Here is a 14,656-nt window from a genome sequence, read left to right as displayed (position 1 = left end):
ATACAATTAACACAAGACTTACCACGAGTGCCTGCCACAGCCCCTTCTCCATCGCGCGGAGTGAGCTGATTGGCACGATCGGGTATTGGGACAAGCGGTGGCCGTCTACTGGCCGGAGTCAACGTACCGACCACAGTAGCTGCAGCTGTGGCCCCCTCTGTGCGGCCGTTCTCATCGACTGTCAGCAGCCCAAGTCGTGCCGGGATTTCTGCCAGGGCACTGCGCGTGGCTCGCCGCTGCAGTGAGGCATTTGCCACCAGCGGTGTAGCTGGGTTCTCCATGCTCATTTTGTGTCACGTGTCAGTTATCTACTAAACTGAAGAACAAACAATTACCATTAAAATTTAGTGGAACAATTTGACAACATACATGCTCTAAAATTTAAATGCTTCAAATTGAGCAACACAAACCAGCAGTAACAGGATCTATTATTTAGTTCATTATCAGAGCACATATACCTTTAACTACCTTAAATCTCAGACAATTTTGCACTGGATGATACAAAACCACTCCTCTGTAACCACCTTTAACTGAATAAATGACTTGCAAAAACTACAAGTTATCTTGGCCTCATCTGCAGCATAGTACACTGATATACTACCAGTACACTGGCTGCAAAGCTGAACTAATTTCTTATCTCCAATTGGATAAATAAAAGAGTTACAACAAATGGTTTTTCTGATTTGGTGGTTCTCAAATTTGTCATCCAACAAAACAATAATATACAATTACATTATAAAACAATAAATCAGACATACAGTATATGATCTACTAATACAATTTACCTCAGAACATGCAGAAATAGGGAACAGCTTCCTCTATCTCCATTTGTCAGCCATGCTACTATCTTATTTTTAATGTACAGACTAGAACAGTACCCGTAATTTCTATGCCGTCACAGAGCATTTAGATACTGCAATCACTATACAGGAAACTAGTTTTGTATGTGGATGTTTTCTGTTTTAGATGCAACAACATTGATATTTAGGTCCATATGGATCCAGAATTACATAGATCTGAAGATTATCAACTTTGATCCAAATGTCATATAAAAAATAAATGTGTAACTGTCAGCAAAGCGAATTAATTTTTAAACAGTGATCACTAAACTCCATCATTGAAGTGACATCAATCACACAAGGTTCATTCATTCTCTTACAACATTAACTACTACACAATTCAAACACAAACTTAACCTTCTAACAAAACCAGCATATCCTGAACAAATCCTAACATTGTCTGAATTCACCCATGTGTGACCTCATCTGAACTCTACACAATTCTACACCTATTTTTAGTCTTCTCAGCATCAAGACTAATGTGGGCAATTACAGAAAGGGCAAGCAATACTTCAATCCATCAAAATTTCTAAGCTCAAACATTACAATCCTAAAACAGGCTGTGAAATTTAGTACAGTAAGTTCTCCAAAAAAGTTACTGAAAATATTGACAGTTAAGTATCTTAAAGTCAAACTGGAAATCAACCTTACATTGGTTGCATTTTACACATTCTTTGAATGTAATTTGCATAGAAAAATAATGTAGCATTACATATGCTTCTGTGGCTCTTACTGTACAACACACTTAGAGTATATAGCATTATTAACACTTAGTACAGTTGGTAACACATTTGAATATCTAAATATTAGAAAGTCTTCAAAATTTGCATAAAATTTCCCTACTTCAAATAATTATCTAGGAAAATAATTTTCACCTTCAAAACAATGAAACTTACCTGCTCAAAGAAATGTGCTTAAATACTTCTGCAATAAGCAGAAATTATGAGTCAGATTCGCCACAAATTTCTGAAACCCGTTACTCATACTTATTAAGTTTTATGAGCACCTAATCACTCTTACTTTATTCAAGGAAATAAATATTGTAGTCGAAGTACATATAGTAGTAGGAATAAGCTCCACTTAGTAACACTTAGCTAATACGTGCATAGACTTATGAGAACTAACACCACAGGAAATTACATTTAATAATACTTAAACATTATCCGCATTTTGTACCAAACACTGCACTCCCTTACTGCAAAATTTGGCCTTTTACCTTCAAACAATTAGTAGAAACTTTCACTGGTCTAATACGATAACACACGGAAGATTTTGGTGTGAAATGCCACGTATCTCGCGTCTGAAAACGCACAAGTTTTCCAATTCAGAAGATGAATCCACCACAACTAAATGACCAATATATTACTCTGTGAAATATGTAAGTATTAATGTTGGTCACACGATGTTTATCACGAAATGAATCAAGAATTTAAGTAGCCTAACTGCCACAACTGCACGTAAATAGAAACTGCATTGAGCCAGAATTCCGGATGATCTGCCGGCAGTAATAAGAAACTAAATACAACAAAACAAATTAGTTCTTACTAATGCCTTAGTATTGAACGTAGTGGCCACTTTCTCCTACAACTATTTACGCGCCAAATTGTGTGCGCTTGATGCGTCATTCCCGCGCAAACTTCTCAAGCCCTCTGGTTCTATTTACATGAAACTTACTAGTTTGGTAACATTTGTATAGTTCTTACATATAAATGATAAAATCATTTAACGCACTAAAACTAATGATGGCATCAATAACTTCACACTACCTGTGATGAAAAGAGAGGCACTGTGTCGAGCCCTTCCAGCTGCACCCACCAGGTCCTCAGCACGACTAGTCACTTACCCTCCACTACCTCTAGCGCTTGTTTCCGACGCGAAGAATTTCGCGGCATTTTCCCTCCGAGCAATATCATAGGCTGCAGCTGAGTGCCTACGTCAGCACCAATGAGGTAAACGAACCCAGCGATGTCTCGTGACGTAGTAGTGACGTTTGACGCTGGTTACATGCAAAGGGTAACTTAAAATGAATGCATGTTAAGAAACCATAGTTTGAGCATCAGCTAAAAGGAAAACGAGGTGAGATTATTTATTTATTTCTTATTTTTGATGGTATTATTTAAAGAATGAATTGCATTTAAGTATAAATTTCACTGAAACGTAAATGAACAGCAGTAAACCAGGCTCTGTTACCACCAAGTACAGTCGAATCAGATGTTAGTACATATCCTTTCAGATGATAAGGACTTCGAAAAGAAACAAACAAGGCAGAAAAAATGTACATATTTCCCCCTAACTAAACTAAAAGAAGGCAAACATTATTAGTATATAACAATGTATCGGGACTGCGCAAATAACTTAAGATCGCCTTTGTTTCGGCATTTAAAGAATTGAGAACTCTGTACGTGACGGGTCGTTTTATGTAATTATGAGTCGATTAGAAATTAACATGTGTTGTGCTGTGGATGCCTTTTGTGGATTCGTAGCCAAGCATTCTTACAGATGTAAAGCAGTATTTTGAGGTTAGGTGTACGATAAACAAATCGCAGATGCTAGACATAGTTATTGGAAACTTAGCTAACTCATGTGTTTCGAAGACAATGCATGAAGTACTATTTAGTTCGTTGTAATGTACTATTTAGTTCGTTGTAATGCACATGTATCCGTAAATTGAGAGAGAATCATCTTGATCAACTCGTTAGTGAGGGGACTCTTGAGTAGAAGAGGGACGCTATAATGTCACATGATGTTTTTGTTTGTGTTTTAGGGTGGCAAGAAAAGAAATGTAAATATTCGGGAGTACATTGTGCATTCAGTTAGGAAATCGCAGCCCGTAAAACTGTCAGCAACCCAAAAATTGTCAGAATATCTTATTGTTTTACTACACATGATCTGCTACGTCTGATCTTAGTTATTCCAGGATAAAAGCCAGTAACTAAAAAGTAAAATCATATAGCCAGTTTGTAAATTGTAAAATATGTTCCTCTTCTTTAGACAGAAAAATGTAGCCTACATTAATTTGTTACCCATAAGGGTTATCACAGCATTTCCAACTTTCAGGAATGCACAATGTATTTAAAGACAATAAAAAAATTAATCATCAAAAACTACTAAGTCAAAAAAATTCACGCTGTTTAAGTAAATTTCCTAGTGAGACAATTGTACAAGTACAAAAATTGCAGATAACTTATGGTGAAAGTGCACCCTGCTTTGCACTTGAAAATGCCTCTCACTCTGTTTACCTGTGGATGAGATTAGGATAACTGAACTTAGTATTGCCCTATGGCATAATCTTCTGGCGTAATTCAGTTAAGCTCAAAAAAGTGTTTATTTTACAGAAGCAGATTGTAAGTTATTATTTAAGCTGCGTAACAGAACGTATTGCAGAAACCATCATTATGATCTATTATGCAAAATGATCCTCGAAACACGTAACTAATTTGATGGACTTGGGGTATCCTTACAGTCACATGTTGATATGTGAACTCCCCAATGGCATTTTTTGTTAGTGAATTTAAGATGAACTGTAAAATTGACAATCAGAATACTAGAAGTGAAAATAGTTTCCATGCATACAGTGCCTAGTATTGAGTATGAAACTTATATTCTAATGCAAACATCTGTAACAGGTTGCTGGTAGACATCACAGGCAGGGTTAAAAAACTGCAGATCTGGAAAAATAAACTAAAATATTATCTTAAAAGTCAATCCTTTTACATTGTACTAATATACAGGGCGTTACAAAAAGGTACGGCCAAACTTTCAGGAACCATTCCTCACACACAAATAAAGAAAAGATGTTATGTGGACATATGTCCTGAAATGCTTACTTTCCATGTTAGAGCTCATTTTATTACTTCTCTTCAAATCACATTAATCATGGAATGGAAACACACAGCAACAGAACATACATTATTGGATAAACCATTCGAAAAAGTGTACCCGTGGAGGCCAATCAGCTGCTGATAGCGCCTGCACACGCTGTACACGGTACGGAAACAACTGGTTCTCCTGTAGCACTCTCCATTCAGTGACGTGGTCAGCGTTACCTTGTACAGCAGCAACTTCTGTGACACTGACATTAGGGTTATCGTCAACTGCATGAAGAATTGCCTCGTCCATTGCAGGTGTCTTCGTCGTTCTAGGTCTTCCCCATTCGCAAGTCATAGGCTGGAATGTTCCGTGCTCCCTAAGACGCCGATCAATTGCTTCGAATGTCCGATCAATTGCTTCGAACGTCTTCCTATTGGGACACCTTCCTTCTAGAAATCTGTCTCAATACAAATGTACTACGCCGCAGCTATTGCCCCGTGCTAATCCATACATCAAATGGGCATCTGCCAACACCGCATTTGTAAACATTGCACTGACTGATTAATAAAATTCTTTTCCGGGCTATTATGCCATGGTCTGATGGATTTCGCATTGTAAACCAACGTTTCGTCCCCATCTGCGGAGGACATCTTCCTCCGCAGATGGGGACGAAACGTTGGTTTACAATGCGAAATCCATCAGACCACGGCATAATAGCCCGGAAAAGAATTTTATTAATCATGACAGTTCCGGCCGTGAAAGTTTACATTTTACAATTGCACTTACTGCAAAACCAGGTTCGTGATGAACGCTAACCTGTTGATGCTATGTACTGATGTGCTTGATGCTAGTACTGTAGAGCAATAAGTTGCATGTTAACACAGGCAACAAAGTCAACATTACCTTCCTTCAATTGGGCCAACTGACGATGTATCGAGGAAGTACAGTACATACTGATGAAACTAAAATGAGCTCTAACATGGAAATTAAGTGTTTCTGGACACATGTCCACATAACATCTTTTCTTTATTTGTGTGTGAGGAATGGTTCCTGAAAGTTTGGCCGTACCTTTTTGTAACACCCTGTAGTTAGACTTTGGGATGCAATTACTGTTAACACTAATATTCATATTGCACAAGTTATTACTTCTTCAGTATGTAGTAGTTTTTTAAACCATTAAATTTCCATGAATATTTTGTTTGTAGCAGTGGATCAAAACAGAAACTGAATAAAGTTATAGGATGTCCAGTGGCTTGCTTTCAAAGTAGCTGCTTCTTCTGTAATGTACATGTATAAAATAATCAATAAGTAGATTAGCACGAGTCATAATTCATTGTTAGTATATTTTATAAAAGTTGGCAGTACAGGATTCTATATTGTCAACAGTTGACCAGTAAAATTTGTTCACGTAAATCGCATGTAACTGGAAAGTTTTATCAAAATAACTTTTTCAATCTTCAAGGAACTGTGCGATCATGCTACCATTCTTGATTTTTATTAATGGTAACAGTTGCACATTTTGAATTTGGACACTAAAGTTGTTACTTGCAAAGATATTTTCATTACTAATGAGTTACTATGAAAGTGTATCCTGATTAATGAAAGAAGACTGCACTGAACATATACAAACCTGTTATAAGAGAAACAAAGTGTCAAAATTGTGAATGCAATAATATGTTGTTCCAATAAGAACACAATTTGGATGAAATGCGCAATGAGAAATTACAAATTTACATAATACATGCATCAAATAATGTTTCCATGGGTGTTTATTTTGTTGGATGTAGTCAATTGTTAGGTTAACGGAAATATCCAATTCCATCTGTCTGCTTTGACCAATGACATCACCAATATGGTGGAAATGACCATTCACAACTACTCCCATATCGCGACTATGATGTCATTACGTAAACATGACAACAAACATGAAAATAGATCAAAAAACTATCAAACACATTTTCCTCCTATAATATAATGAAACTAACGGGACAAGCGGGGGAAATTGGGGGGTTTTGGGTGGGGACAAACTAACAGTAAACATACGCCACTAAACCAAACGACAAAACTGGTAAAATAAACTGACAACAACATTCACGATGTCGACTAGAAACAATATCTAATGGAATCGAACACTTCCCTTGACCTGTATAGGTCAACGGAAAGTAGCAATACCAATTCATAAACCCCAAAAACTACAACCACTTCCGTAATCATCACTACCTAAAAAACCACAAGAAAACACCAAATCTGTAACCGAACACTTCCCTTGACGTATATAGGTCAACACAAAGTACCGATACCAATTCATAAACACAAAAACCTACAAGCACTTCCACAGTCATCACTACCTCAAAAATCTCAAGAAAACACCAAATCTGAAATCGAACACTTCCTTTGACCTCACAGGATCAACAACAACACACAAAACCAAATCACCAATAGCAGCAACATAAAACAACACCCCCCCCCCCCTCGACACATGATCCACAAGTCTAACCAGATAAAAGCAAGAACAAAAGAAATGAAAACTCGCCATATGAAAGCGCCGTTGCTGCCTACTAGATCAGACACCACAGTCCCAAAACCTCACTAACCCACAACCCTGGGCCTGTACATATTGCTAACAGTCCTAAAGAAAACCCTAAAAATGCCAGCACCTCCACATATAGCTGTCCTTGGTCTGAGACGCTGGAACTTAGGTTAACTTCATTTACTTGCCACATACAGAGAGCACTTCACCAGTTCAGCCAGTAATCCAAAAAGCTGCAAAAATTTGATGAGCTGTTGCTAACAATGACATAAAAAAAAGTAATTTGAAAAATACAAACACGACAAACCACATACAACACCACATTACCATAGAAAAAACCAAAAATTAAATCATCGACTCATTGCACAATATGCCACTAATCTTCACTTACAACCACAACAGCCGACTATGTCAACAACACATGACCCACAAACCCCACCTGAGAGCACCACCAAACCTCAACGACACACCACCTACAAGCACATCACAAGCGCACACTAAGCCAACAACAAAACCTTGCCCGCAACCTACAAACACGCCACCAGAGAGCACCACCGACAGCACAAGAAGACATCTACAAACACGCAACACTCACAAATTGAACTTCGCGCCGTCGTGATGTCACACACACAACAGACTTACGTCATGGGTCAAAGCTGACAGGTGGTAACTGATGCTTCTGGTGACTGCAGTTGTCTGCCTCACACTTCATTTGGAAGATATTCCAACAAAGACATACTGCATGCCATTATACAGGGTAGTTATGATTAAACTTCCATTACTCAACCCAGTGTAAATGGACAACTATTTACTGTATGGGTGTCCAATTGTATGGGAACTATGTTCAGACTCTGCACTCAGGATTTGTTTTGGTAGTAGTGACTCTGTGGAATTTTACACACTGTGCTTCATTTAGTGTATGATCCTTAATGTCTTCTCCTGGTGCAAAATCCTCAGTGATGTACATAGGGTAGGTCTTAACATTCGGTTTGTAAAGTTCACTCATTCCATCATGTCTCACGGTAGGCACAGACTGGCTGCCAATGGAGCGTGTTCAGGAAAGTGACCTCCATATGAAAATGGAAGCTTTGGTGCAGGACCTAAGCACGGCACTGGAAGAATCGTCACGCGCATCATCCGTGAGGCGTCGGTGGGGCCTGAGGCGGAGGGCGAGGTCGACAGGCAGCCTTCGTGAGTACACCTGCCTGTTTTTGTTGTTAGAAATCTACTGGTGTATTCCTGCATAGTGACATATTTTTGTTTCACTTCCTTCAAAATACATTATAATGATGAAACCAGAAGTGTGGAGCTACTCGCCTGTCAACACGAGAAAGCTGTGGATTAATAGTACAGTAAACAGATCAGCTGAGGCGTCTTTTTTTAACTTGGCAGTTTTTATTGCTGCTTGGTTTGCAAATTTTATAAATATTTATCATTATTGCCTGAAAAATATCCTCTGCAACTACAGATAAATCAGCTTCAGCCAACAGTGGAGAAAGAACTTTTGTATTCAAGTTTTTTTATAATTTGTTTTGTCAAAAAAAGGCAGCAACAACAATTTCTTTGGAAAAAATTTTGTAGTTGGCTAATTGAGTGAACATAACTTTCAATGACAACTACATAATTTCTACCAAAATATAATAATAATAATAATAATAATAATAATAATAATAATAACCAATCGAGGGGTATGGTTTACAAGATACTGCAATGTACAGGGGGTGAATCATTGACGTATAGTTTAGGATCTCCTTCACCATCTGAACAAATACAGTCTTCCTGGACATCAGTGGATATAAGTAATTGATGATTGCAGTAGGGTTTTATGTTGTTCCTTTTGGGGAGGGGGGGGGGGCGGAACCAGTTCGTTTCCTGAGAGGTGCTATGATTTTAACAAGCTAGTTTTTTGTTATTTACTTCCGTCCCCTACCCCCTCAGTATGTGAGACATTAAAATATTGACTGAAGGTCAGAACCGTAATTGTTGAATGTACAACAACAAACTCAAAATTTTGCTTCAAAATTTTATTGCTCATAACTAGTGAATTTTGGCCCATGATCATTTCCAAATGCCGATGTACAGCAATGAAGTGTGCTGTCATATTTAAAACTAACTAATGTCATGTGGGAATTAGTAATTTGTTGCCACACACACGTCAAGTTACTTGTATACAAGTATAACAAGAACTGGAATGACTGTAAGTGCATGTTGCTCTGAATGTCATAAGACTGTAATTTTATTGTGATGTGGCTTCTAAGACACTTTTTCAACCAGAGTGCATTATTTGACTTGCATCAGTGCATGTGCAGTTGTTATACAGTGTGATGATATACACTGTTCTGACAGTATGCTTATCTCTTATCGTGAAGTAGCATTTTACCTCATGACATGGTACACCTACACCCACACCTACACTCCACAAGCTACCTTGTGGTGTGTGATGGGAGGTACTTGTAATACCACCAGTATTCTCCTCTTTCCCCGTTCGATTTGCGAGTGGAGTATAGGCAGAATGATTGTTGGTAAACATCCGTGTCAGCTGTAATTTCTCTGATTTTTTCTCATCGTGGTCATTTCCCGAGATGTGTGTGGGAGAAGCTGCTATGTTACCCAACTCTTCTCGGAACATACGCTCTCAGACTCTCAACTGCACACTCTCTGTGCTGCAGTACTCCTCTCTTTGTGCCATCTGCCACTAGTGTTTGTCGAGCACATTCGTAAAACTGTCACATTTAGTAAGTGATCCAGTGACTAGTCATGGCGCTCTTCGTTGGTTCTTCTCTATGAGCAATTAATTGGACTTAAGGCTACACAACAAATTACTCTATCATGACATTCTTCGTTCCAAACAATTATTCAAAGAAGGTTTTCTGGCAAAACATTAAGAAAACTGTGAACAGCCTTTGGAGAATGGTGACTGCTTTCATTTTTGGCACTCGAAATACACTGCCTCTCTCCAGTCACCTAAAACTGTCCTCCCATTGCCTATGCAAAACTGACATGTTGCCAAGTTGTGTCCCATAGAGGCAATGTACCCCGACCCTGTTCTAGATTTACAAGGGCAGGAATGTAAGTGAAACAGCAGGAATGTAAGTGAAACACTACAGTATGCAACCTCTCATGACTACACTGTTATTTTTAAATCTTTAGGGCCTTACATGAAATTCTTTTTTGTTGGTTACTCACAAATGAGTGCCAACTGGGATATACACAGTTCAGGTGGTTTCGATCCCATTCCGTTGGACCTCCCCTCGCTAGACTCGAACCTGGGACTCTTGCTTTTGCAGGCAAATGCTCTGCTGACTGAGACGTATGCACAGCTCCACTCCCACCAGCAACTTTCTTGTACCCTCTAGAATTCACAGAAGCTCTCTCATTTACTTTTCTGGACTTGCACTCTTGGAAGAAAGTTTTTTATGGAGACATTTTTTGATGCTCTGACATTTGTCAGTGCATATTGTACCAGAGTGTACCACTTCAGTGGACCAACAATGTTGCAGTTTGTCACACACATATTGTACAGTACTTGTGTTTAGTCACTCAAGGAGAGAGTAAATAATTGTATTTGAATACGAAACTTCTAAACAATAACTAGGCATACTTCATCAGAATGGATCCACTAAACAGTATTAAATGTCAAATTAGAGCTGTTGATCGTGTTCCTGTCAGTAAATGACTAATACTTTTGAGTATTAATGACAACTGATATATACATGAATGAAGTCATTGTATATGGTTAAAAAGTTGGAAGTTTCTTGGTTAGAAACATGAGAATTAGGAAGAGAAGTAAAAAGATACTGTGGTGTGCCATACATACAGGGAAATAGAAGACAGCCACAGTGTCATAACCGTACATATTTGAGATACTTCAGCATGAACATATAATACCAGTGAAATGTAGCAGTAGAGAAGCAATGAGCTTTTAAGACAGAATTTAAATAAAGAGATGTACTGTTTCAAGGAAAGTTAATATAGAAGGATAAGCAGCACATTGAGGATAGTGCTGTGTAAAGATCACTAAAAAATAGCATTGTTACACTCTTCATCTGTCTCAGTGGTGCAAGCTGCATGCAAATCTAAAGATTCCCTCTGTAATTCTACGCAGTGAATATATTATTGAATTGATGTGTCCTGCAACTCCTCTTTGTCATACATCACTGGAACATCAGAGAATAACACGTATTTACTGAAAGACGATGAGGCTAATTAACATAAGTTCAAAACCCCACAATTGATATTAGTTTATCTTAGAATATTCTGAAAGACATTCGTCATACGTGTTGACTTTACTCTAAATAAAACAACACACTCCTTCAAGTCAGTGTAGACTTTTTTTTTTAAAAAAGCCCTCAGGTGAAACGTAATGGACTCTCTCTTTACCTAAGAGATTATGTAGGTAGTAGTAAGTACTTGAATTTCTTGTTTAATAATACTGGAAACTCCTGGATGGAGCATTACATAAAATAAGGGAAAGGCAACTGCTCACATACAATAGATTGATGTGTGCAGCACAGAAATATGAAACAAGAAATAGCATTTGCACTAGCTTTCGAGCAGTAGCTCTTTTTCTTGCAAAAGTACACACATTCACACACACAACCACCCAAATATCCAAAACCACACTCCCAGAAACACCGGAGTCTGCATTTGGATGTTAGCCTGGGTGTGTGTATGACTTGCTAGAAAAAGAGCTACTATTTGAGAGCTAGTATCATTGCTGTTTCCTGTTACATCAACCCTCTATAGAGGAGCAATTGCAATTCAGCATCTCCATTTAGTAAACAGAGTTCACAATTGAATTAAAAAGTTCCATTTTCTGGCTGCATCAAATTTAATAAAAATTGACAAGCTTCCAGTAGCTATAAACAGTGGCAGTGACAGTGACAACTGTCAAAATCTGGAATAGTATTCAGTTTGATATTACTACACAACTGAGAGGGTTTTATAAATGCATTTACACTTTGGAAGATTCAAAGGACACAAACACTGCAGTTATTAAGTATCCAAATGGATAGTAGGGTAGTTTTGTCATGCAGAATCCAATATCTCATTGGTGATTTATTTGGGTATAAATATGCAACCTGTTAATTTTCCAGATTTTTTATGATTTATTTTTTCTGTACTATTAACCAGTTTTTTAGGCACTGTATGCTCATCATCAGGTAGTGGTGTTACAGGGACGTTATCTAGACCATGTGCAGGTAGATACTGTGGTACTGGTGCTGGTGGAGATAATTGAATTTTGGTTTTAGGTACTAATGGTAACAAAAAAGGTTGTTAAGTTTTGTAGTAAAAGAGGGATTGCTACTTACCGTAAAGATGACACATTAAGTTGGAGACAGGCGCAATTAGGACACTTAGGCATAAGCTTTCAGCTACTGTAGCCATCTGTCTTTTCCTTCATTGTTGATATTACAACTTGGAGTTTCCATTGTTAAGTTTTGGTTCCTTACAGTACCAAAATTTTTCTCCCATAAACATTTTGTTACCGATGACTAAATTTCTATTATTTCCTCTAGCACCACGACCACAGTGTCTAACTGCACATGGTCCAGATAATGTTCCTGTAACATCCCCATCTGATAATGAGCTTGCAGTAGCTCAAAAACAGGTTAATGGTACAGAAAACAAATCAAATCAAAAATTAAAAAAGTGACTGGTTGCAAATTCAACCCACATGAGTCGTCTATTTAAGCCACAGTTTCAGTTTGACATCCGTAATGGATATACTGAGGAGAGAGACAGCATCTCATTTTGGAAATCAAAATGACTTCAGGTATCCCTGAAAGTGGGACTGCAGCTTCACTGTAGATCTTACTAAGTAATACTGCAATGTTAGATATGCTGTCACCTTTGAGTCTTAGTGATCTTTTAAGTGTTGTTGTGCTAGACTGATTTTTCTGTTTTTCAGCACTACATGTGTAATGCTGAAGAAGACCTTCCATAATGTTTAAGAGCTGCTAACAAAGTAATCATCAAGTGGGTGCTCTCTGACTGGATTCCAATCATTTTGGCCAGTTGTTGAAATACTGCAGGGAAAAATATCAGTCCAAATGGCTAGCTCACAATACTTTAGATAATTCTGTTGATTTTATTAAACAAAAATTTTTATTGTCAATCTCGTCCAGAGAAGGCCCTCTGGGTGTTAAAACAGACAACAAAATTTTGTGAATTATCGCTTAATAACCAATATCGGAGCTGCCTGCATCACACGTGATGTGTTTAATGAGACTTTACTACTTATCTGTAAGCATGCCAGGGTCTAACCTACAAATAAGTTGAGTGAGTGAGGGGGATTTCACACAATCAGTTTGAAATCATTATGCACACCAGCTGTATTATTTGATAGATATTGTTTTGCTTATGAGTCACCAGCACCTAACTGAACATTATACACCCTTAAATTCTATAGCAAACTAATTCTGTAGTGCCTTACAAAATATTACAGTGTTGTTGTAACCTTCAGTTAGAAGGGTGGTTTGATGCACTCTCCACCCTAGCCTATCCTATCCTATCCTGTAGAAGTGTCTCTATTCCAAGTCCTTTGTGGCAGAATTACGTCATTGACTAACATAATGTAGAGTTCTTACTTTTTGTACATGAACATTAATTCCCTTTTTAAATTTGTCCCTGATTGAATAAAATGAGGGAGAGCTTCTCAACCACTGCTTCCCCTTTGACTGCCGTAACTGCAGTCTGGTGTCTGTACAAGTTGTAATACTTTTCGCTCTCTTTATTTTATCCTGCTATACTCAGAATTTGAAACAGTACATCCCAGATAACATTGTCAAAAACTTCCTCTAAATCTACATATGCTAGAAAAGTAGGTTTGCCTTTCTTCAATTGATCATTTAGCATTAATTATAAGATCAGTGTGGCCTCACATGTTCCAAGATTTCTGTGGAGCCCAAACTGATATTCCCCAAGGTAAGTTCCTAGCAGTTCTTTCATTCTTCTTAAAATAATTTGTCACTATTTTGCAGTAATGACTTACTAAACTGCAGGTTTAGTGGGGTTCCCACTTGTTAGCATTTCCCATCTTTGGAATTGGAATTATTAAATTCTTTTTGAAGTCTGAGATCATTTCTGTCTCATAAATCCTATGCACCAGGTGGAATTGTTCCGGTTCTTGCAGTGATACCAATAATTCTGAGGGAATTTCCTCTACTCGAGGGGCCTTGTTAGTTTTCTATCAAATTGTTCTGCTTTCCCATCTCCTATCCATTTCTTTTATTTTACCCCTGTAATATTGCATTGTAGTGGCAATGTTAAATGGCACATTGGAGGTAACATGAAAAATTCTGGAAAGCTGTAACTTATCTACATGGGTGATGTAGCCTAGAGTCATGCACGTCTTTCAGTAGTGCTGCGTATTGAACTGAAAAAGCTGATGATACTGAAAAGTTTGCAACAAATTTAATTTTTTCATAATGGATTTTTTGGGTCACATTGAGACTATCATAGGCTCTTAAAAGTT

At 37.8% G+C, this 14,656-nt stretch overlaps 2 protein-coding genes across 8 annotated transcripts in view; one reads left to right on the top strand and one right to left on the bottom strand.

The window, feature by feature from the left end:
* LOC126291654 (uncharacterized) overlaps positions 1-14,656 on the bottom strand; it is a 48,962-nt gene that overhangs the window by 27,454 nt on the left and 6,852 nt on the right. Inside the window, exons 1-2 of one of the 7 annotated variants that reach the window (XM_049985224.1) lie at positions 2,683-2,766; positions 23-316 (exon numbers count right to left, since the gene is read on the bottom strand). In XM_049985224.1, coding sequence (XP_049841181.1) covers positions 23-287 — 265 coding nt within the window. In that variant the 5' untranslated portion in view covers positions 288-316; positions 2,683-2,766. Of the gene's footprint in view, positions 1-22; positions 317-1,735; positions 2,494-2,605; positions 2,767-14,656 lie in introns of those variants that run through there. The other 6 variants (XM_049985220.1, XM_049985225.1, XM_049985222.1 and 3 more) reach the window with 6 other exon arrangements.
* The window catches only part of LOC126291653 (G patch domain-containing protein 2), a 146,609-nt gene continuing 134,757 nt past the window's right edge, over positions 2,805-14,656 (top strand). The window contains exons 1-2 of the mRNA XM_049985219.1: positions 2,805-2,915; positions 8,206-8,370. Coding sequence (XP_049841176.1) covers positions 8,223-8,370 — 148 coding nt within the window. The 5' untranslated portion in view covers positions 2,805-2,915; positions 8,206-8,222. The remainder of the gene's footprint in view (positions 2,916-8,205; positions 8,371-14,656) is intronic.

Source organism: Schistocerca gregaria, chromosome 9 (assembly GCF_023897955.1).
Source record: "Schistocerca gregaria isolate iqSchGreg1 chromosome 9, iqSchGreg1.2, whole genome shotgun sequence".
Classification (NCBI taxonomy): Eukaryota; Metazoa; Arthropoda; class Insecta; order Orthoptera; family Acrididae; genus Schistocerca; species Schistocerca gregaria.
The sequence above is the reverse complement of the archived record's forward strand: the minus strand, read 5'-3'. Positions and strand labels throughout refer to the sequence as shown.